At 47.9% G+C, this 22,792-nt stretch overlaps 3 protein-coding genes across 4 annotated transcripts; all 3 read left to right on the top strand.

Moving 5' to 3' along the window:
* The first annotated feature begins 816 nt into the window (after positions 1-816).
* Positions 817-2,584, top strand: LOC146268586 (serine/threonine/tyrosine-interacting-like protein 1). Its single transcript, XM_084667116.1, has 5 exons — positions 817-836; positions 1,009-1,172; positions 1,260-1,455; positions 1,583-1,719; positions 1,932-2,584. The coding sequence occupies exons 1-5, from the start codon at positions 817-819 to the stop codon at positions 2,582-2,584; spliced, it is 1,170 nt and encodes a 389-aa protein (XP_084523242.1).
* Positions 2,585-4,101: 1,517 nt separating this feature from the next.
* Positions 4,102-9,700, top strand: LOC146268585 (prolyl 4-hydroxylase subunit alpha-1-like). The gene is made up of 14 exons (XM_084709092.1): positions 4,102-4,221; positions 4,406-4,502; positions 4,691-4,842; positions 5,175-5,312; positions 5,630-5,869; positions 6,134-6,333; positions 6,593-6,769; positions 7,063-7,133; positions 8,307-8,406; positions 8,519-8,572; positions 8,676-8,741; positions 8,817-8,885; positions 9,084-9,180; positions 9,299-9,700. The coding sequence occupies exons 1-14, from the start codon at positions 4,125-4,127 to the stop codon at positions 9,370-9,372; spliced, it is 1,632 nt and encodes a 543-aa protein (XP_084565218.1). The 5' UTR covers positions 4,102-4,124; the 3' UTR covers positions 9,373-9,700.
* Positions 9,701-9,911: 211 nt separating this feature from the next.
* Positions 9,912-22,733, top strand: p4ha1b (prolyl 4-hydroxylase, alpha polypeptide I b). Of its 2 annotated transcripts, XM_084709091.1 has the most exons (15): positions 9,912-10,426; positions 13,798-13,895; positions 14,089-14,185; positions 14,463-14,614; positions 14,841-14,978; positions 15,464-15,703; positions 16,207-16,406; positions 16,648-16,824; positions 17,115-17,185; positions 20,599-20,698; positions 20,811-20,864; positions 20,968-21,033; positions 21,109-21,177; positions 21,478-21,574; positions 21,808-22,733. In XM_084709091.1, the coding sequence occupies exons 2-15, from the start codon at positions 13,808-13,810 to the stop codon at positions 21,876-21,878; spliced, it is 1,620 nt and encodes a 539-aa protein (XP_084565217.1). In that variant the 5' UTR covers positions 9,912-10,426; positions 13,798-13,807; the 3' UTR covers positions 21,879-22,733. The 2 variants fall into 2 exon arrangements, with proteins under 2 accessions (XP_084565217.1, XP_084565216.1); XM_084709090.1 differs by lacking the exon at positions 9,912-10,426 and having other exon boundaries at positions 12,676-13,895.
* Positions 22,734-22,792: the final 59 nt, after the last annotated feature.

Raw genomic sequence — 22,792 nt, 5'->3', positions numbered from 1 at the left:
TGACTACCCTGGGTACTGTAGCAACCAGCTGGTTCTTTATGACCGTTGTGTTTTGAAAGGCTGTCATTATGCCTGGCTGTTGATTGATCAGCTATCATAAACCTGGATTCTTAGTATTGGGTCTACTCCAAGCTATAACTGCCAGCTCATAGAAAGAAAGTTTATTGGCATTTTTTTAATTTACAAATCAGCAGGTAACTAAGGCTGTGAAACTGCCCGGTTGACGTTTGTGTGTGTGGGTGTGTGTGTGGTTGTTGTTAACAGGGTGGTCTGAATGAGCAGCAGGGGGCGCTGATGCTTTGTTTAAAGTGGACAGTGTAAGGGACTGTGATAAAGGAGGAGGATGATGAGAGGATAAGAAAGAAAACAAGATGATGAAGATGCCTGGTCAGACTGGGGAGGGGCAGGTGTGTCAAAGGTACATGTGAAAGAGAGTGTGTGTTTGTTTCTGCGTGTGTGTGGAGCACGGCACGGCCATCTCTCCATCTGCCTCCTGTCACCTCCAGCTTCCCAGTGACGTTCTAGAGCACTTACCGCCACAGCGTCGTCAGGGCAACACGCTAAAATAAGGCCCGGTTGAAGGGGAATGGGGGGGGGGGGGGTCGAGACAACCAAGTCCAGGGAGGTTGACTTGTCAACAGTTGTCTTTTCCACCTGATCTATCCAAATCGGACGAGAGGAAATATGGTGGCAACCTAACCGAGTGTGGGGAACTAGTCGAAACATCGGACCTGTTCCTTGGGAGAAGTATGATGCTCTGATGAGGGGAGGGTGGGGGCAGAGACTGCGCCTGCCAAATGTCTGGCACTGGGAAACATGGGCATAGTGTTGTCCAGGTGAGTTAGCTGAGACGCAACGCGCTCCGCAGTGTCGCCTTGTAGAAAAGTAGCGTTCCAAACTTAGTCAGCAAAACAGGCTGGTCGTAGCCTGCTTCCCATTCATCAGCACTGTTCATGAAAAAACTGTTGTGGTGTTGTCCTCTGACTGATTGTGTGTTGTCTGCATTAGAGCGGTTAACAGTCGTTTAGGAGTCTCTACAGAGCGCAGCAGCAGCAGCAGCAGCAACAACAACTGTCAACCAGTAAACAGCACCCCCTACAGGGAGGTGAACGGTACTGGCAAGAAACAACCAAAGTGCCACTCTCTCACTCCAACACAAAGTCACACACAAGGTGAGCACACCCATATCGCGTAACTTTTTACTCTCTCTAGATTTTCTCTGTCTACATCTTAATGTGCTCACTAACATCCTTGAGCAGAGGTGAGTGAGCCGGCGTGCGGAGAGGACCCAGAGGTGGAGGAGCTGTTGGTCCCAGCCATGCCTGAGAAAACCAGGGTGGAGCGGGGCTACGTCACCCCTCAGCAGGTCTACAACCTGCTGAACGCAGAAGCAGGCCAGCCCGCGCTGCACGACCCCAACTACATCCTCATCCTGGACTGTCGCAGCGCTGACAGGTGCACAAGCGGCCGCAAACACACACGTCAGCAAACTCTGCCGTGTGTGTTTCACTAAACAGTCAATGATTGATTTCAGATGTCATATCTTTTGTTTATTGTGTGTGTTTGTGTGTGTGTGTGTCAGGTACAAGCAGAGTCACCTTGTGACAGCCCGTGCCAGTGTAACGGTCATCCACCCCGAGCTGGGATGTCTCATCAGCTGTGTCCAGCTGCAGGAGTTCTCCATCATCCTGCTGTATGCGGAGGATGGGCACAGTCCAGGTGATGCACACACACGCACATACACACACTCACCTGCACACACACACAGTCACCTGCACACACACACACACACACACTTATGCTCACCTGTACATTCGCTCACACACACTGTAAATAAACAACCCAGGTTGTGTTACTCTTGTGAAGGCCTGTCTGAAAGCCTGTGTGTGTGTTTGTGTGTGTGTGTGTGTGTGTGTGTATGTGTGTGTCAGTGGGCAGCGCCGAGGCCAGGGTGGACTCCCCGGTCCTGCAGCACTGCTTCTTCCAGATCAGCGACCTGGGCATGGACCCCGTCATTCTCCTGGGGGGCTTCTCAGCCTTCCACACCCTCTACCCCTTCCTCTGCACCCCCCGCATGGTCCTCGTGCAACCCGAGAGGCACTCCCTCACCATCTACCCCTCTGAGATCCTGGAGGGGGCGCTGTACCAGGGCTCGGCCGCTCAGGCCTCCAACTACCGCATTATCAAGAACCTCCACGTGACCCACGTGGTGAACGCCACGGCCGACTGCCCCGACGCCTTCCCCAGCATCGTGTCGTACCTGAAGCTGCCGCTCAGCGACGACGCCCAGCAGGACCTGGTGGAGGCTCTCCCCCGGGCCACGGGCTTCATCGCGGGGGCGCTGCGCGGCCAGCCGGCCGGCCGAGTGCTGGTGCACTGCAGCATGGGGCGTAGCCGCAGCTCTGCGCTCACGCTGGCCTTCCTCATGCAGCTCCGGCGCTGGTCGCTCCTCCACGCCGTGCGCTGGCTGAAGGAGAGGCGGGCCTGCACGGCGCCCAACGTGAACTTCCTGCGTCAGCTTCTGACCTACGAGGAGAGTCTGTTCGGTCAGAGGCTCACCTCGCTGGACGATATACGCCTGTGATTCAAACATGGGTCCGATTATTTTTTTTTGGGGGGGGGGGGGGGGGTCTTAACACAAAACGAGAGATGGGTGCTTTGCTGAACACTGGGGAGAAGGCACTAGAAGGTTGAATTTGAAGAGAGATGCGTCCTGTAGACCAGTGTTGACTCAGTAGTCGTGGATGAGTGTCACACCCAACTGTGAAGGGATCAATGGAGGGTGGGCCTTTCAAAGACTTTGTGGGGGTACAGAAGATCACCAGAAGGTCTCTTCGGATTAGCTCCAGTATTATGCCTGTGTGTTCTGAGTTTACAAGGGTCGATGTCCTCTTTACTCCACATGCTTATCACTCTCTCATACAGGTACACATTCTCTAGACATGTGTGAGGTTGATCATTATACTTTAGTTTGGAACAACTGTACACCCTTGAAAAGAAATAAAGAATATGTATTTGTAAACGGTTCTAGCCTTTTCTTTTGCTTTTGTGTTATAAAGTGGTGTTTCGTTGTTGTTGCAGACCAAGTTAATAGGTGTGCTATGATATTGTCATGTACTTGATTCCCCCTGGTTTCAGAATTGATGCCACTCTAATTTTCCAAGTGCAGGTGGCTGCAGATAGAAGCGTTCACTGAACTTGTGAGAAGATGTGGTGCTGGTGGTGTTTCTGTTTTGCTGCTAGGTGGCATGTAACTCGAGATCTCTTTGGTGTGTCACGCTGAATGCGTGAAAGACCTATCCTGCTATTGTGGCTTCCTGCCCCGGCAACAACAGCTAATGACAGATTGCAAAGACACAGTGACCGACCTCATGTCATGTCAATGTGTAAATGATTTCACCCGATTGATTTGTTTCCCAGCTGACTGATTGTTGTCATTGGGGCTTAACTCTTCAGAAGTGACTTTATTTAAAAATTAATATAAACCCGTTAGCTAGCAGCAGAGGGCTTGTCTATGCCTGTTCTCTGACTCAGTAGATAGGTCAGAGGTACAGATTGGACGATCTGAGCCTGGAGGCATACTAGCTGCAGTGTGTAGATCCTGTCAAGTGTGACCTGTTCTTTTGCAGTGAATTTGGATGATCATTTCCCTGCTTGGCACTGGTTCAATGACCCTCCTTTTTCATAGCTTGCAAACATTTCTTTGAGACAACATTCATAACTTAATTCCTTTGCCTGTTGATGGCTGGTCTTCTCTCTTTAACTTGGTTTTCCACAGACGTTAATTGCCTGTATCTTTTCAGTTCCAAGTATCAATTTATCAACACATTATTATTATTATTAATTATTCTGAACCCCCTTGCCAGGCATAATTCACACTCAGTGTTGAGTTGCACAGGTAGCTTTATATCAGGGTATCTGGATATCTTGTGAACAGTTGTTTGTGTTTGAGTTCAGACTGCAGTATTTACATAACTTGGACACAGCCTTGCAGAGACCCAGCCTGCTATTTGACAGAGATAGCTACCGCTCCTGGCTTGGAAGCCAGATTCATCAACTTGCGCACTGACACAGACAGCAGCACTGGAGAGAGATTAGGAGCTCCCAGCAACCACAGTAGGGGTATGTCACTGATGGAGCTGAGATGTTCCTGGTGTGTTCTGGTCCTGAGTAGCCTCTTCCAGACTCTCTCAGCCCACGAGGACTTCTTCACGTCCATAGGTAGGAACCCCCTCTTCCTTCCCATCATCCCCTCTGTTCTTCTTCTGGGTCTCGCTATTATTCTCTAGCATTATTTCTGAGTGCTTGGTCTGTCATCTTGGTGTAGCTCAATGCAACCTTCTGTAAACCTTCTCAAACTGTTCCTGAATATAATTAATATTTATGTTTTTCTATCTTTCTGCAGGCCACATGACCGATCTCTTGTACACTGAAAAGGACCTGGTCACCTCATTGAAGGACTACATCAGAGCAGAGGAGAACAAGTTGGAGCAGGTCAAACAGTGAGTATCTTCTGTCTGACACTTCTCCATGTTTTTCTCTCTCCGTTTCATTTCCCTCTTTGTTTGTAACTCATTTTACTCACTCTCACTTCCCTCAATCTCTCTCTTCCTTCTTCTCCTCCCCCTTCTCTCTCTCTCTCTCTCTCTCTCTCTCTCTCTCTCTCTCTCTCTCTCTCTCTCTCTCCTAGTTGGGCAGAGAAGCTGGACTCTCTGACCACCACGGCCACCCTGGACCCCGAGGGCTTCCTGGGGCACCCGGTCAACGCCTTCAAGCTGATGAAGAGACTGAACACTGAGTGGGGCGACTTGGAGAACCTGGTGCTCCAGGACACAGTGGACGGTAACATGGCTTTGCATCGTACAAAACTTGGCTGCTACATTTGAGTCATTTAGCAGACGCTCTTATCCCGAGCGACTTACAGTAAGTACAGGGACATTCCCCCCGAGGCAAGTAGGGCACTGTATACTTACTGTAGCACCTACTGTCAATGTGTCTGTACAATAGGTTAGGACTGGACTGGTTGTATATACTAAATACATTTTGATGGGATATGAAGTGTAGTGTATTTCAATCTCTGTCTTTGCTTTTTCCCACTTCCTTTCTCTTTTCATTTTCTCCCTGCCTCCTTGTTCCACCTCTACCCCCCTCCACCTCCTCCTCTCTTCCTCCAGGGTTCATCTCTAACCTGACCCTCCAGAGACAACACTTCCCCACAGACGAGGACCAGACCGGGGCTGCCAAAGCCCTGCTCAGACTGCAGGACACCTACAGGCTGGACGCCAACACCATCTCCACTGGAGACCTGCCTGGTGAGTGAGGGCTTTATAAACAATCACACAGGCATGTGACTAAGCTCATCTCAGAGAATCTCTTATATCTCTCTCTCTTTGTCATTCTGCTTTTATGCCCCCTCCTTCTCTCTCCCTCCCTCTCTCTCTCCCTCTTTCCCTCTCTCATCCTCCTTCTCTCTTTCTTTCCCTCTCCCTCTCTCATCCTCCCTCCCTCTTTCTTTCCCTCTCTCCATCTCTCATCCTTCCTCCCTCTCTCTCCCTCTCTCATCCTTCCTCCCTCTCTCACTCCCTCTGTGCCTCTCTCATCCTCCCTCCCTCTCTCTCTCCTCCCCCAGGTGTAACCGCTCAGAGCCCCATGACAGTGGAGGATTGCTTTGAGTTGGGGGAGATTGCCTACACAGAGGTGGACTACTACCACTCTGAGTTATGGATGGCTCAGGCCCTCAAACAGCTGGACCAGGGCGAGGAGTCTCCCATAGACAAGGTCCTGGTGCTGGATTATCTCAGCAACTCTGTCTACCAGCAGGGAGAGCTAGAGAGAGGTCTGGAGTTCACCAAGAGACTGCTTTCTCTCGGTGAGAACCTGTAGCTTTAGTCCAGTGGTACAGACAATTAGCAATGCTCTTGTTGTGTTTTTCCAACTTTGTTGTTCCACAAGATTTGGAGCGTTGCAGTATTTTTTTCTTGTCAATTGAACTCATCCCAAATTCAGGTCGTGTTTACTGAAGCTGTTCTGAGCTTGAGGCTTCTGCAGCAAACTAAACAAGTCACTAAACACGTCACACATTTAAGCTTGATGTGTGTATATTGTTGATTCCAGTATGGCTTGTTTACACCAGACCCAGAGCATCTGAGCGCCAACGACGACATGGACTACTTTGAGTTCCAGCTGAAGAAACAGAGGAAGGCATCCGCTGACAAGCCCCCGAAACAGGGAAGGAACGAGACTGAAGGAGCCTTCAGGAAGAAGCGCTTCAGAGAGCCCCTCCCTGAGTTGAAGACGTACAATAAACTGTGTCGAGGGGAGGGCATCAGAATGGTAGAAGACACACACACACACGCATGCAAACACAACCACGCAACTACACATGCATACTTACGCAAAAACACACACATATGCACACTCACATACATACACTCACTCACTCTCTTCATTCCCTTTCTCTCATAACATTATATCAATTATAGTATCTGATATTATACATTACATTATCTAACCTGATACAGTATATATTTCTCAGTCTAATGTTCTGCATTAGCTCATGTTTTCCAAGTCTGTCTCTCCCATCTCTCTTCAGACACCCCGGAGACAAAGCCGCCTTTTCTGCCGTTACTACGACAACCACCGTAACCCCCGGTACCTTCTCGGCCCGGTGAAGCAGGAGGATGAGTGGGACCGCCCCTACATCGTCCGTTACCATGACATCATCTCCCACAGCGAGATCGAGAAGGTCAAGGAGCTTGCCAAGCCCAGGGTGAGTACTTAGCCTGTGTGTGTGGTTGCTCGTGGGTTTTTATTGGATTGAAGCCATGTTTATTTTCATACAGATACATGATATATTACTATATTTGTCCTCACTGAGAGGTCTTCTATAATATGACATTTCTCCTAGTCTAATTCAGTGTGTTTAGTAATGTGTGATTCAGGGTAGAAATCAGTAGAGGCTTGTCTCTCAGGGTGAACTTGTTTCGTAGCGGGTGTATGGGTGGGGGCAGGGCGTCCGGGTGGGTTCACCCAGGGGTGTTAAACCTCTCCCTGGCTCAACAGTTAAGCAGGTCCCTCATCTCCAACCCCATCACTGATGAATCAGAGACGGCCCCCTACCGCATCAGCGAGAGGTAAGGAAGGCCTGGCCGGGGGTCAGAGGGGTGGGGCTCAGTCAAGGCCTGGCCGGGGGTCAGAGGGGTGGGGCTCAGTCAAGGCCTGGCCGGGGGTCAGAGGGGTGGGGCTCAGTCAAGGCCTGGCCGGGGGTCAGAGGGGTGGGGCTCAGTCAAGGCCTGGCCGGGGGTCAGAGGGGTGGGGCTCAGTCAAGGCCTGGCCGGGGGTCAGAGGGGTGGGGCTCAGTCAAGGCCTGGCCGGGGGTCAGAGGGGTGGGGCTCAGTCAAGGCCTGGCCGGGGGTCAGAGGGGTGGGGCTCAGTCAAGGCCTGGCCGGGGGTCAGAGGGGTGGGGCTCAGTCAAGGCCTGGCCGGGGGTCAGAGGGGTGGGGCTCAGTCAAGGCCTGGCCGGGGGTCAGAGGGGTGGGGCTCAGTCAAGGCCTGGCCGGGGGTCAGAGGGGTGGGGCTCTCCTGCTCTCTCCCGCTTCTCACCCCAGCTGCAACCCTTCTCCCTGCAGCCAGCCCCTTGACCTCCGTCACTAGCCAGCCACCTTTCCTCTGACTGCCGCCTTCCAAACTCCTGAGCAGAAACAGTCCAGAAACAGAACTCTCCTGTGCTCCCTGGTAGAACCAAGTTCTGAATCAAACCACAGTAAGATCTTCTCCGACTCTCCTGAAATGAGAGAGGAGGAGGAGGAGTAATCTGTGCTTGAGAAAAGAGAGCTGATTCTGGTTTGGACTAGGTTTCTCTCAGGAGTTGCTGCATTGCGATCGATGTTTAACCAGAGGGACAGAGAAGGAGAAACAGTCGGGGTGTTTCACTTTTTCTGAAGAGGAACGGTAGCTTGTAGTAGTGGCTCGTTGTTGATAACATAGTAGCTGCTTTTAGCCAGGCTTGGATGTGACAGAGGCAGTCACATCGGTCCCATCCAATCACATCGGTCATAGCTTGGTTTTGATTCCTGTAGTATTTTATGACCTGGCTTTCTTTACACCTCCACTTACCAGGACTTAATTGCATGGATAAGGTCTAAGGTGCACTATCTCAGTAGTGGCTGGCTGCATCATTTCCCACCCTCTCCGCTCCTTCGAGTCACATTTAATAAACAGACTTTGCTGTCCTCTGGTGGCCATGCATACACTGTTCTTGTTTACCTGTTCCACTGTTTCCCTCATGGCTCCCTCCCTTGCCTTAGTGCTTGGCTGACTGGGTATGAACACCCAGTAGTGGACAAGATCAACCAGAGGATTGAAGACCTCACAGGTCTGGAGATGGACACTGCTGAGGAGCTGCAGGTGTGTATGCTTGTGGACGTGTGTGTTTGTGCAGAGTGGGTCGGCGATACTTAAGTATTAACTTAAAAAAATTCTAGGAACTCTAATAACTTCAATTCACTGTCTTCACCAGGTTGCAAATTACGGCGTGGCAGGGCAGTACGAGCCCCACTTTGACTTTGGGAGGGTGAGTGTCTCTGTTAGGTGTGTTGAGGAGAAAATCTGAGCTAATTGAGGCTCCTGTCAGTACTGGGACATGGTGATAATCTGTTGTGTATCTCTGTCTGTAGAAAGATGAGCCTGGTGCATTCAAAGAGCTGGGCACAGGCAACCGCATAGCAACTTGGCTCTTCTATGTAAGTGCTATCAGAGTGAGATTGATTCATTTTGGAGAGTGTGGAGGTGGTGAGTGACTTTATTTTGCATTGCAGATGACTGATGTTGCTGCTGGAGGTGCTACAGTATTTCCTGATGTAGGGGCTGCTCTTTGGCCCAAAAAGGTAATCATAGAATATTTGAAGTCTCTGTATTATTGAAATGCCCTTTGGTGGCAAACATTTGTACATTTACATTTAGAGACAAGACACACATACACATAGACACAGTCACAGACACAGAGATTCCAGCCTTTATGTCTGTCTGTCTGTCTGTCTGTGCTGGAGAGCTCATGTGTGTGTTTGTGTGTGTGTGTGTTGCAGGGTACAGCGGTGTTCTGGTACAACCTGCTACCCAGCGGGAAGGGAGACTACAGCACATTACATGCTGCCTGTCCTGTACTCGTGGGTAGCAAGTGGGGTGAGTCTCTCTCAGTGGCTGAATCACTTGATTCACTTAATGGATAATTGAATAGGTTCCAGGGTATAATTGAATGCACTGTGTAATGTCAACATGTCTTTTCCCCTCTGAATCCCAGTATCGAACAAATGGATCCATGAAAGAGGACAGGAGTTCAGACGTCCCTGTGGTCTGGTAGAGACCGAAAGATGACCCCCCCCCCACACACACACACACACACACACACCACACACACACTGTGTTTTCTATCAAAGTCAAACACATTTGCTGCAGTCTGTCATTTACCTTGTACAACGTCATTACTGTGGAACCAGTGTATGTACATTTTGGGGGAAAGAGTTTTCCAACTGAATGGAGGGTTGTAGAGGGTCTATGAAGGAGTTGTGAGTCCATTCATAAGACTACTGTGGCTGGAAGGGGTTTCAGCACAGGAGCTAACTTCTTCATATACAGTGACACAAGAAAGACTAATTTTTTAGAAATGTACTGCTGTGAAGAAATATAGAAAGTCCGCAACTAACTGGCATTTTAGCATGTGTTTGCTTTTACGATGTACACAAACCCTCTATTGTAGCACTTGCACTCTTAACTCCTCCCCGTTTCTTCATTGGGCAGGAATTCTCCCGCTGCTGAACACTAGGAAGCAGAGAAGCTTCTGGAATGTGAGAGGACCTTAACGCCAATCTCCCACTACAGGGGGACATTTTGGTTATTATTGAGTGCACTGGGCATCTGCATGCTCTTGACTGTGAAGAAGTTACATCCGTTGTACATTTACAATTGTAAAACGTGCAGGACAATACCATTGTGTGGCCCGTTGCTGCCCATATAGAATGTTTCCCATCTAAAATATAGTTTAATATGGTACAATTTAGAAATTGAATAGTTTCAAATAAATAGACAGCAAATTGTGGATACAAATATTAACACAGCCAAGAAGTAGCCTAGTTGTCATTACAGTTTCCGGATTTGTGAACGCGTGGCCCAAAATGTTGTACCCTAAAATCACAGTTACGACCACGAGTGAATGCAGTATGTGAGCCTCGGCACGTACCACATTCTGTGACAACAATCCGCCAGATGGCGAAGCTCCTACTAGGAAAGGATAAAAGCCAACTGAAGGTTTACGCACAAGTAAACGGTATCAGGCACCGAGAGAGAACGAACAGGAATCTTACCATAATACGTTAGGGCCACCGGGTATCATTCACAATCAATCTGTCGCCAGGATTATTTGACACATTTGGTAATTATTGCTCAATTTATTTGAACATGTGCCGGGTAAAATGTTGGCTGCGGTGGTCAGATTGTTACGTTTCTATCATTTACTTAACCAAAGTAAGCTGGCTGTCTCCATGTGTCTGGTCATTTATGTACCCTTAACGTAGTGTATTTTAATTTTCAAGTATTCTGTGCTGTGACTGAATTCACTGAAACGTCTGCTTTAGCCTAAGCAGGTTTCATTCAGGTTCATTCACGCTCGTGCTGGGTTAAATTCCAATGCATGGTCCATCCATCACAGTTGCTCAGATTTGTTCGTATATATATAAAAACGATTTATACTAACGTGTAGAAGACAGGTATACATATTGATATTGAGTACAGTGCATGCTCAGGTTTGTATGATACAAATAAGTAACTTTAACGAAAGCTTTTTAAATGGTGGAAAACACTTGGTTATTAGTAGGCTTGTGATGAAATGGTCGTTCCACATTGGTACTCTGCACTTTTAAAACCGTGAGATGAAAATCACAGGTAGACTTTGGTATCAGGTTAGTATGACTGTCCAAAATGAGAATGGGCTTGTGTTAAAAGTGCGCAACGATTTTGTCATCTGCTTAAATACTTGTTACCCTGGTGGTTTCAGTATTGATGCCGCTCTAGTTTTCAGAATTCCGGTGGCTGCAGGTAGACGTTCACTGAACTCGGGAGAAGTTCTCTTACCGGGGGGTGGGGCGAGGACGTGGCAGTCCATCCTCTCCGCCTTTAACTTTCACTCAGCCTAATCCCACAATTTAAGGAGCCCGAAGGCTAGACTGTATCCCGCTATGCTAAACACCAGGTTGGCTTTATAATTTACAGCTCGATTGTTAACTTCATGGTTTTGGGGGTGGATTTGGCCTGTTGTTAGCCTTCTTGTTGCTGTCACACAGGAGCTGCCTGTCTGTAAACATCATCCCACTTGATGGTTGACTTACTGACCACTGTCAGAGATGCCAATCCCTCTGATTTAGTCCTTTGATTCAACACTGGATATTATTTAAAGATGTATTTCAATCTGTCTCTTTCTTTTTTCCTATGCTTATGCACATTATGTTTTTAGGCAAACCATTGCCATTGAAAAATATGAATGAACGCATGAAATCACTGCTTCAGCAAGGTTCAATCAGAAGTCAGAATGTCCGAATTTAAGTTACCATTAGGTAAAGACCAAGACAAAATTACATTTAGGGTTTTGTACTTCACCACCTGCTCACTTAAGCAGCCACGACCCTTTAAACATGACTGGCTTCTTTTGGCTACTTTTAAAGACAAACCTTTTAACACTCACCCCAAAGAAGACGGATAATTACAGGACTAGACAGAGGACCTATCCTACTAGTTTGACTTCCCGCTCAGGCAACACCAACTAATAACAGACTGCAAAAACAAGAGCAGAGAGGCTAACACACAGTGAACGACCTCAAATCATGTGTGAATGATTGCACCCGATGGATGTGTTTCCCAGGTAACAGATTGTTGTAGTGGGGGCTTAACTCTTCAGAAGCTGCTGGTTCAAGTTATAGCAGTAACCCCTTTAGGCTACTGCCAGGGGAAGGACTGGGCCATGCAGCCTTATCACTAGTCCAAACAATTACTGATTATGTCTTGAATGTGAACACCACAATCATACATGCAAATATTATTGCTTGTCTGTTTGGCGTGCAAGTTAACTTGGGTTCAGGCTTAACATGGTAAAGAGTGACAGTTGCCATGCAACTACTTCACAGTGGTGACATGATTCAAGATGTGAACACATGAGCAACGAGGATCACAGTGCGTCTTTCTGTTTTGGCGACACACTCTCTCCCTCCTCCCATCAACCTGAATGAAGAACTTGAGTGTTATTCTTCAATAAATATAACGCCCTGTTAGCTTCCAGCAGAGGGCTTGTCTTTGCCTGTTCTCTGACTCAGTAGATAGGTCAGAGGTACAGATTGGACGATCTGAGCCTGGAGGCATGCTAGCTGCAGTGTGTAGATCCTGTCAAGTGTGACCTGTTCTTTGGCAGTGAATTTGGATGATCATTTCCCTGCTTGGCACTGGTTCAATGACCCTCCTTTTTCATAGCTTGCAAACATATCTTTGAGACAACATTCATAACTGAATTCCTTTGCCTGTTGATGGCTGGTCTTCTCTCTTTAACTTGGTTTTCCGCAGACGTTAGACACAATTTATCTTTTCAGTTCCAAGTTATAATTTATCAAAACTATTATTATTATGATTAATTATTCTGAACAGGCAAAATTCATACTCTGTGTTGAGTTGCCCAGGCTGTTGTAGATTTATATCAGGGAAGGTATCTTGTGAATAGTTGTTTGCAGAGTTCAGACTGCAGTATTTACTCAGCGCACATAACTTGGACACAGCCTTGCAGAGACCCAGCCTGCTATTTGACAGAGATAGCTACCGCTCCTGGCTTGGACGCCAGATTCATCAGCTTGCGCACTGACACAGACAGCAGCACTGGAGAGAGATTAGGAGCTCCCAGCAACCACAGTAGGAGGGGTATGTCACTGTTATTGTAGTTTCTGTGTGGGGGGATGGTGCTACAGACATCGACTGGAGATGCCCAATCAGTGGATTCCAGTTGAGCAAATGTGTTTTCAAGCCCTCAGCCTAACAAGGTGGTGTCCTTGGAGCGGAGGTCAATTTCTATGTGTGAATGAGGGTTCTTTCCACTTCCTGCTCCCCCTCTATCCTCCCATCTTCCTACCCTAGAGGCAATTAGGATAGTCGTGTTTGTTCAAACAAGACCCTTGTTGCTTCTCTGTGACACACACACAAACTCTGCTGGGCTAATGGAGGTGCTTTGTGTGCGGAGAATGGGACACTCCCCAGGGGGGGGGGGGGGGGGCACCATGTGCATGCCAGCCCTCCAGCTACTGTGCCAAACCAGGCATTCAGTGGCCACAGCACCACCAAGGGGTTATATTTGGCTCTGTGTGGTGGGCATGAGGCTTGGACTCAAGGACTTTGAGGATATCCTTCAGATTACTCCATCTTACTCTAATGTCTCCTTCCCCGTGTATTCTTAGCAACCGTTTTTTAAGAGATCAAGTATAGGCAGGAAACGTAAGGGAGACACTCAACTCATTGACCTCAATATTGTCCAGTAGTAGCCATGGCAACAACGCCAAACCAGAGTCTTTTTTTAAGATGAGGGTTGAGGAGGTCTGATTCTGTGGTCCCACCATGCCCTCTTAGAGCAGCCAGGACTCTGGAGTCAGACCCTCACTGGCCTCCACCTGGATCCCCACCTCTGTTTCTATCTCATCAGAAAGTCTCTGACCACCAAGAGAATACAACGCTCTTCAGGTTCTTCATGAGGGGGTATGCCTGTGTATTCTGTGTTAGTTTGTCCAGGATGGAGCTGAGATGTCCGTGGTGTGTTCTGGTTCTGAGTAGCTTCCTCCAGACTCTCTCAGCCCACAGTGACTTCTTCACGTCCATAGGTAAGATCCCCCTCATTCCGGTTATCCCTCTGTTTTATCCTGGGACATTTTATCGTCTTTCATTCTTTAGCCTTATATCTGAATGCTTGGTCTTTTTGTTTAGTCAGATAAGATCATCTTAGTGTAGATTCCTGCTTTAAATCTTCCTACCTTGTTTCTGAAAATTATAGAAAAATAAATGTTCTTTCTGCAGGCCACATGACCGATCTCTTGTACACTGAAAAGGACCTGGTCACCTCATTGAAGGACTACATCAGAGCAGAGGAGAACAAGTTGGAGCAGGTCAAACAGTGAGTATCTTCTGTCTGACACTTCTCCATGTTTTTCTGTCTAATTTCCCTCTTTGTTTGTAACTCATTTTACTCACTCTCACTTCCCTCAATCTCTCTCTTCCTTCTTCTCCTCGCGCTCTCTCTCGGGCTCTCTCTCGGGCTCTCTCTCGGGCTCTCTCTCGGGCTCTCTCTCGGGCTCTCTCTCGGGCTCTCTCTCGGGCTCTCTCTCGGGCTCTCTCTCGGGCTCTCTCTCGGGCTCTCTCTCGGGCTCTCTCTCGGGCTCTCTCTCTCCTAGTTGGGCAGAGAAGCTGGACTCTCTGACCACCACGGCCACCCTGGACCCAGAGGGCTTCCTGGGGCACCCGGTCAACGCCTTCAAGCTGATGAAGAGACTGAACACTGAGTGGGGCGACCTGGAGAACCTGGTGCTCCAGGTCACATCGGACGGTAACACGGCTTTGCATCGTACAAAACATGGCTGCTTTATCCTATTAAAATAGTATTCATTTAGCTGATGGTTTGGATTGAAAAGGACGTTCATAGTGGCGATGTTAATGTATATAAAAATGTTTTTGGTGGTGTATGAAATCAATTTCTTTCTCGCACTTATTTTGCCTTATCACACATTCTCTACCCTCCCTTTCCACCTCCACCTCCTCCTCTCTTCCTCCAGGGTTCATCTCTAACCTGACCCTCCAGAGACAACACTTCCCCACAGACGAGGACCAGACCGGGGCTGCCAAAGCCCTGCTCAGACTGCAGGACACCTACAGGCTGGACGCCAACACCATCTCCACTGGAGACCTGCCTGGTGAGTGAGGGCTTTATAAACAATCACACAGGCATGTGACTAAGCTCATCTCAGAGAATCTCTTATATCTCTCTCTCTTTGTCATTCTGCTTTTATGCCCCCTCCTTCTCTCTCCCTCCCTCTCTCTCTCCCTCTTTCCCTCTCTCATCCTCCTTCTCTCTTTCTTTCCCTCTCCCTCTCTCATCCTCCCTCCCTCTTTCTTTCCCTCTCTCCATCTCTCATCCTTCCTCCCTCTCTCTCCCTCTCTCATCCTTCCTCCCTCCCTCACTCCCTCTGTGCCTCTCTCATCCTCCCTCCCTCTCTCTCTCCTCCCTCTCTCATCCTCCCTCTCTCATCCTCCCTCCCTCTCTCTCTCCTCCCTCTCTCATCCTCCCTCTCTCATCCTCCCTCCCTCTCTCTCTCCTCCCTCTCTCATCCTCCCTCCCTCTCTCTCTCCTCCCTCTCTCATCCTCCCTCTCTCATCCTTCCTCCCTCTCCTCCCCCAGGCGTGACCTATAAGAGCCCCATGACAGTGGAGGACTGCTATGAGTTGGGAAAGATTGCCTATACAGAGGTGGACTACTACCACACTGAGTTATGGATGGCTCAGGCCCTCAAACAGCTGGACCAGGGCGAGGAGTCTCCCATAGACAAGGTCCTGGTGCTGGACTATCTCAGCTACTCTGTCTACCAGCAGGGAGAGCTGGAGAGAGCTCTGGAGTTCACCAAGAGATTGCTTTCTCTCGGTGAGAACCTGTAGCTTTATTCCAGTGGTGCTGACAATTCGCATAAAACGTACTAAAAGCACCATTTTCTTGTTATTGATTTCCAACTTTGTTGGAGGTGCTTTCCGCAAGATTTGGAGCTTTGCAGTATTTTTGTTTTGTTTTTTTCTTGTCAATTGAACTCATCCCAAATTCAGATTGTGTTTACTGAAGCTGTTCTGAGCTTGAGGCTTCTGCAGCAAACCAAACAAGTCACTAAACATGTCACACCAGTGTTTCCCCTACCATTATATTAGGGGGCGCCCCGCCCCCCCCAACGGTACCCCCGCCGCGTGTATATGTGTATATATATATATATATATACACATATACGGCATGTCATTTCTGTCTCTACATGGTCACCCCCCCACCACCGCCGCCGCCCCCCCCCCCCCCCCCAAAGCTGTAAACCTAGGGGAAACACTGCACACATTTTGACTTGATGTGTGTAGATTGTTGACTCCAGTATGGCTTGTTTACACCAGACCCAGAGCACCAGAGGGCCAACGGCAACTTGAAGTACTTTGAGTTCCAGCTGGAGAAACAGAGGAACGCATCCGCTGAGGAGCCCCCGAAACAGGGAAGGAACGAGACTGAAGGAGCCCTCAGGAAGAAGCGCTTCAGAGAGCCCCTTCCTGAGAGGAAGATGTACGAGAAGCTGTGTCGAGGGGAGGGCATCAGAATGGTAGAAGACGCACACACACACACGCATGCAAACACATACACAACCACGCATGCATGTTCACACAAACACGCATGCACACACACACGCACTCTCTTCATTCCCTTTCTCTCATAACATTATATCAATTATAGTATCTGATATTATACATTACATTATCTAACCTGATACAGTATATATTTCTCAGTCTAATCTTCTGCATTAGCTCATGTTTTCCAACTCTGTCTCTCCCATCTGTCTTCAGACACCCCGGAGAAAAAGCCGCCTGTTCTGTCGTTACTACGACAACCACCGTAACCCCCGGTACCTTCTCGGCCCGGTGAAGCAGGAGGACGAGTGGGACCGCCCCTACATCGTCCGTTACCATGACATCATCTCCCACAGCGAGATCGAGAAGGTCAAGGAGCTTGCCAAGCCCAGGGTGAGTACTTAGCCTGTGTGTGTGGTTGCTCGTGGGTTTTTATTGGATTGAAGCCATGTTTATTTTCATACAGAAGGCTGTAAAGCTGTATCTGTCCTCACTGGTGGTTTTCTATAATATGACATTTCTCCTAGTCTAATTCAGTGTGTTTAGTAATGTGTGATTCAGGGTAGAAATCAGTAGAGGCTTGTCTCTCTGAGGGTGCACTTGTTTCGTAGCGGGTGTATTGGTGGGGGCGGGGCGTCTGGGTGGGTTCACCCGGGGTGTAAAACCTGTGCCTGGCTCAACAGCTACGCAGGGCCACCATCTCCAACCCCATCACTGGTGTGCTGGAGACGGCCCCCTACCGCATCAGCAAGAGGTAAGAAAGGCCAGGCTGGGGGTCAGAGGGGTGGGGCTCTCCTGCTCTCTCCCGCTTCTCACCCCAGCTGCAACCCTTCTCCCTGCAGCCAGCCCCTTGACCTCCGTCACTAGCCAGCCACCTTTCCTCTGACTGCCGCCTTCCAAACTCCTGAGCAGAAACAGTCCAGAAACAGAACTCTCCTGTGCTCCCTGGTAGAACCAAGTTCTGAATCAAACCACAGTAAGATCTTCTCCGACTCTCCTGAAATGAGAGAGGAGGAGGAGGAGTAGTAATCTGTGCTTGAGAAAAGAGCGCTGATTCTGGTTTGGACTAGGTTTCTCTCAGGAGTTGCTGCCCTGCGATCGATGTAGTAGCTGCTTTTAACCAGGTTTGGATGTGACAGAGGCAGTCTGGTTCACCAGTTTAGAAATCAGTCATAGTTTGTTTTTGATTGCGAAGTATTATATGACTAATGGGTTTTGTGTAAATGTATAGCATTAAATGGACAATATAATTAGTTTTTCACTGGAGAATGGAAAGACTGCCTCTGACACAGCCCAGTAGAAGACAATAATCAAAACTAGCAACTTGTGACTGTCTGCCTCTCTCCCTCCATTTTTTCACTTCTTATCCCCTCTTCTTCTTGATGTTTGTTTCACTGTCTACTGTTCTCTCTCTCTCTCTCTCTCGCTCGCTTGCTTCCGGGGAACTAGCTAAAGCGCGCCACTGTGCATGACCCCAAAACTGGGAAGCACACCACAGCCACGTACAGAGTCTCCAAGAGGTAAGGGGTTCAAGGTTGACAAGGTCAAAAGTCACAGAGGACAACCCCCCCCCCCCCCCCCCCCCTCAGACTTCTATCTTTTCTCCCTGCTACACAAGACCCTGTTAAATGTTGTAGGATCAACAACACCATTCTCTCATTCAGAAGAAGGGTGTTGTTGTGGCCTTTCACTCTCTCGCCTACCTATCCTGCCAGGTGTCTTTTGACAAGAGTTTTGCACACTGGCTGAGCAAACACCAACTCATTCTCCACATCACCAGGGGTCTCATTTATAAAACTGTGGGTAGGATTCTTACTAAAAGTGTACATACGCCCCAAAAGCCTAAAATGGCATACGCACACAAAAATTCAGATTTATAAAACCGTTTGTACGCACACCTGTACGCAATGTTCCCCTTATAAATCACAGATTACCCACAAGTGTGCGTACGTGAATCAGCATTGTACCCCGCCATGTAACACGCCCATTTTTAACCATAAATGGTCAATGCAAAGCACCTCATGAATGCTAATCTAGTATCTCATCATCACCCTGGCATACGATTGTTCTTTATGTAACCGGTGTGAACTGGTAAAACTCACTCCAGGTATCTAATGGGCCACCCGCGTCAATGAATAGCTAGTTATTCTTTGGCGTAGCTGGTAGTGGTTGCGCTTGGCAGTCCAGAGGTGGCAGGTTTGACTCCTGATGGCAGCAAACGACGGCCCTGGCGGAGCAAGACCACGTCCGTTACGTGAGGAAAACAAAATATATAAATTTTATGAGTAATGTTCTTCCCGCATTTATTTTCTGCAGTCTGACTACAGTACGGTCATCTGCGTTGCCAATTCCAACTGTTTCCAAAATGTGCGTAGGCCTACGGGAGGGTCAGAGTTTGCATTGGGAGGACCGCACATTCTCCCGTCAAGTTTGTTTTTTATAAATCACGACCTTTGCGTGTAAAGTGGCGTACGCACATTTTCAGCCCCGTTTTGTGCGTACGCAAGCTTTTATAAATGAGACCCCTGGTCACTCAATTGTGTACACACACATAGCTGCACCCTGGCTGATATACACACACACACACAGACACTGAATCACACATGTGCACATGAAGGCAAACGCATATTACGCACAGGGAGTGCCCCTTTGTGGACAATTTCTAGTTCCACATAATGCTGTTGCCAAGTTGTTGGGTCACGTACATACAGTATACCGCATGCTTAAAATGGATCCCTCTACCCTCCACACCACATCCTATGTCATCTTGGTTTTACTTTCTGTGCGTGTGTGCGTGCGTGTGTGCGTTTTCATCCACGGGATGGAAAATATGGATGTTCAGTACAGAATGTGAGGTTTTGTAAGTGTGAATGCGTGTCGCTTTGTGGTGAGGCAGTGTTAGCTCTGCTGAGATTGAACTCCGTTTGAACTGATGTTTAAATAGGGTCGCAGTAGCATGAGTCACTGAGGGGAAGGAGAAGATGCTGAAACAGAACTTTTACTGGCTTCTTTGGCACTTTATCAAGGCCAGTTTTATATTTTATCGTCAATACTAACCAACAGAAACTTGTAATAAATCTCCTCATTCTAGTTTGATGAAAAACAAAGGCTGGGTGATGTCTTGAAGTCAAGAATGTAGCCAAGAAAAAGGATAGTACTATGTGGAGAGCAGATGTCTGGATCGACCTGATCCTGACATTCATAAACAGTACTCCAGCCCTCCTGGCCCAGACAACACTTCAGCTCTCCAGCCAGGACAACTGGTTCTGGCATCTCCATTTAGACCAAAACTAATGTTATTTCATGTGGTTTGACAATTTCATTTGGTTTGGCCTCTTTCCAACTAACGAAGAATTGCCATAGTGTAATATAATTGATTTCATAAAACCAAGAATAAGATGTCTTCATAGTACACGTAAAAGGGACTATTGCTGGAGTTTACTGCATATAACCCCCCTGTTTGAGTGGGGATGTTTAGCTTGCTGGTGAAAGAAAGGCAGTGTTTGGCAAAATCATGGAACTATTTTCAACTAGAGGGCCTCTAGCCTTCCTAGACCAATCCCCTGTGACCTCCATGAGTTTCGCGGGCACCCATTGGATGACACAGACCTGCAGTTACTATAAAGAGAACATTTAGGGGTGTAAACAAAAATAAATATTTATTTAGTTACATCAATACAGTCAAACTTCAGACACACTGTTGAATCCGCTGAGCTGATTGGAGATTCTGTTGGACCTCCTGCTCAAGTTCCTCCTCTTCCTCCCTCCTTTTTACTCCTTATTACTCCTCATTTCCTTTACACCTTCACTTTCCAGGACTTCATTGCATGGATAATGTCTAAAATGCATTGTCTCAGTAGTGGCTGGCTGGCTGCATGATTTTCCACCCTCTCTCCGAGATGGGAATGGCTGCAGGCTGCAGCCGCCCGTCTCATGCCCAAGCTGTCCAACGGGAAATTCAGAGGGTCAAAAATACAAAATCGCAAATTAAGTCGCGAGACGGGAGGGCATGAGATGGGAGGGCATGGGGCTGGAGGCTGCAGCCGTACACGATTGCTCTCTCCTTCCACAGTTAATAAAGACTTTGCTGTCCTCTGGTGGCCATGCATACACTGTTCTTGTTTACCTGTTCCACTGTTTCCCTCATGGCTCCCTCCCTTGCCTTAGTGCTTGGCTGACTGGGTATGAACACCCAGTAGTGGACAAGATCAACCAGAGGATTGAAGACCTCACAGGTCTGGAGATGGACACTGCTGAGGAGCTGCAGGTGTGTATGCTTGTGGACGTGTGTGTTTGTGCAGAGTGGGTCGGCGATACTTAAGTATTAACTTAAAAAAATTCTAGGAACTCTAATAACTTCAATTCACTGTCTTCACCAGGTTGCAAATTACGGCGTGGCAGGGCAGTACGAGCCCCACTTTGACTTTGGGAGGGTGAGTGTCTCTGTTAGGTGTGTTGAGGAGAAAATCTGAGCTAATTGAGGCTCCTGTCAGTACTGGGACATGGTGATAATCTGTTGTGTATCTCTGTCTGTAGAAAGATGAGCCTGATGCATTCAAAGAGCTGGGCACAGGCAACCGCATAGCAACTTGGCTCTTCTATGTAAGTGCTATCAGAGTGAGATTGATTCATTTTGGAGAGTGTGGCGGTGGTGAGTGACTTTATTTTGCATTGCAGATGACTGATGTTGCTGCTGGAGGTGCTACAGTATTTCCTGATGTAGGGGCTGCTGTTTGGCCCAAAAAGGTAATCATAGAATATTTGAAGCTTAGGTACTATTGCAATGCCCTTTGGCGGCAAACATTTGTACTTTTACATTTAGGCTATTTAACACGAATTACTCATCCAAACAATGTCACACTTGACACTGCATGTTCCTTGGGTCCAGACCAATACACCTGCACATGTGCAGCTTCAAAAAGTGACCGGTTCTCCAGATCATCGAGCCACAGACACGCACACACACAGATTCCTGCATGTGTGTCTGTCTGCGCTGCGAGAGCTCATGCTCGTGTGTGTGTGTGTGTGTGTGTGTGTGTGTTGCAGGGTACAGCGGTGTTCTGGTACAACCTGTTCCCCAGTGGGGAGGGAGACTACAGCACAAGACATGCTGCCTGTCCTGTACTCGTGGGTAACAAGTGGGGTAAGTCTCTCTCAGTGGCTGAATCACTTGATTCACGTTCTGAGTCTCTCTCAGTGGCTGAATCATTTGACTCACATGGTGAGTCTCTCTCAGTGGCTGAATCACTTGACTCACGTGGTGAGTCTCTCAGTGGCTGAATCACTTGATTCACTTAATGGCTAATTGAATAGGTTCCAAGGTATAATTGAATGCACTGTGTAATACCAACATGTCTTTTCCCCTCTGAATCCCAGTATCGAACAAATGGATCCATGAAAGAGGACAGGAGTTCAGACGTCCCTGTGGTCTGGTAGAGACCGAATGATGAAGGGGGATGTCCCCTCCCTTTCTCCATTTTGTTACACTCCTCGTATCCACCAATCATTCTTGATAACCGCCACACACACCAGGAGCTAAGGGCCGCTGCTGCAGATGACAAGCCTTGAGGACCCCTCTCCTCTCCTTTTTCCGTTTCTTCATCCTCTCACACACACACACACACACACATGCTGCCTCTCTGTGTTGTGTGATCAGGGTTGATGTGAGTTTTGTCAGCCTCTCAGTTGGTTGGTAGCAGAATTGGTGTTCACCTGAATGATGCATGAATGTGCCTTTTAGAGAATCGAAAGGAGTGCACAGCTCACATGGAAATGTGGAGTGCAGGTTGTTTGGGTTAGGTGAAAGAGTCAGTCTGTGCAACTGTATCCTCTATGCAACTGTACTCACAGAATGGGATTTTCCAAATCTCCCGTGTGTTCCTGTGATGAGGTCATTGTTCTCATTGGCTCCTGCAGTTTACGCCGTGAAATTCTGATCAAGCACACACGTACAGCCACGCACACAAACCATGCACACACAGAAAAGGAATATTGCAAAAGAGGTATTAAAAATAAACTTTCAAGGTAGACCAAAGAACATGCTGCCAAATGACTTTTGTGGTCTTGAATGCTGTTGACCTAGAATCCAAAGGTTTGACCCTACATTCTTGCCACATTATCTAGAAGCTTACGAGGAAAACATTTAATTTACAGTAGCAGTCAAAAGTTTGGACACATTTAAAGTCCAAACTTTTGACTGGTACTGTATATCTCACAACTTTTTGTTTGCCCACTTTTGCGATTTATTTTTTGAAGTGTGAATGTAATGTTCTCTAAAATAAAGTATATTTCATTAATAAGAATCGGATTGAAGTTGCATTCATTATCATCGTGTGTCCACAGTTAATCCTTGAATTTGCTT

Source organism: Hypomesus nipponensis, chromosome 11 (assembly GCF_054491055.1).
Source record: "Hypomesus nipponensis isolate SF chromosome 11, ASM5449105v1, whole genome shotgun sequence".
Lineage (NCBI taxonomy): Eukaryota > Metazoa > Chordata > Actinopteri > Osmeriformes > Osmeridae > Hypomesus > Hypomesus nipponensis.
The sequence above is the reverse complement of the archived record's forward strand: the minus strand, read 5'-3'. Positions and strand labels throughout refer to the sequence as shown.

Excerpts from the sequence above, each read along its gene's own strand:
- LOC146268586 (XM_084667116.1), top strand. The coding sequence starts at position 817 with ATGGGCATAGTGTTGTCCAG. Across the intron at positions 1,173-1,259 it reads AACACAAAGTCACACACAAG|AGGTGAGTGAGCCGGCGTGC; the intron begins GTGAGCACACCC and ends ATCCTTGAGCAG. Across the intron at positions 1,456-1,582 it reads GACTGTCGCAGCGCTGACAG|GTACAAGCAGAGTCACCTTG; the intron begins GTGCACAAGCGG and ends TGTGTGTGTCAG.
- LOC146268585 (XM_084709092.1), top strand. The coding sequence starts at position 4,125 with ATGTCACTGATGGAGCTGAGATGTTCCTGGTGTGTTCTGGTCCTGAGT. Across the intron at positions 4,843-5,174 it reads GCTCCAGGACACAGTGGACG|GGTTCATCTCTAACCTGACC; the intron begins GTAACATGGCTT and ends CTCTTCCTCCAG. Across the intron at positions 5,870-6,133 it reads CAAGAGACTGCTTTCTCTCG|ACCCAGAGCATCTGAGCGCC; the intron begins GTGAGAACCTGT and ends TGTTTACACCAG.
- p4ha1b (XM_084709090.1), top strand. The coding sequence starts at position 13,766 with ATGAGGGGGTATGCCTGTGTATTCTGTGTTAGTTTGTCCAGGATGGAG. Across the intron at positions 14,979-15,463 it reads CTCCACTGGAGACCTGCCTG|GCGTGACCTATAAGAGCCCC; the intron begins GTGAGTGAGGGC and ends CTCCTCCCCCAG. Across the intron at positions 17,186-20,598 it reads CCCTACCGCATCAGCAAGAG|TGCTTGGCTGACTGGGTATG; the intron begins GTAAGAAAGGCC and ends CCCTTGCCTTAG.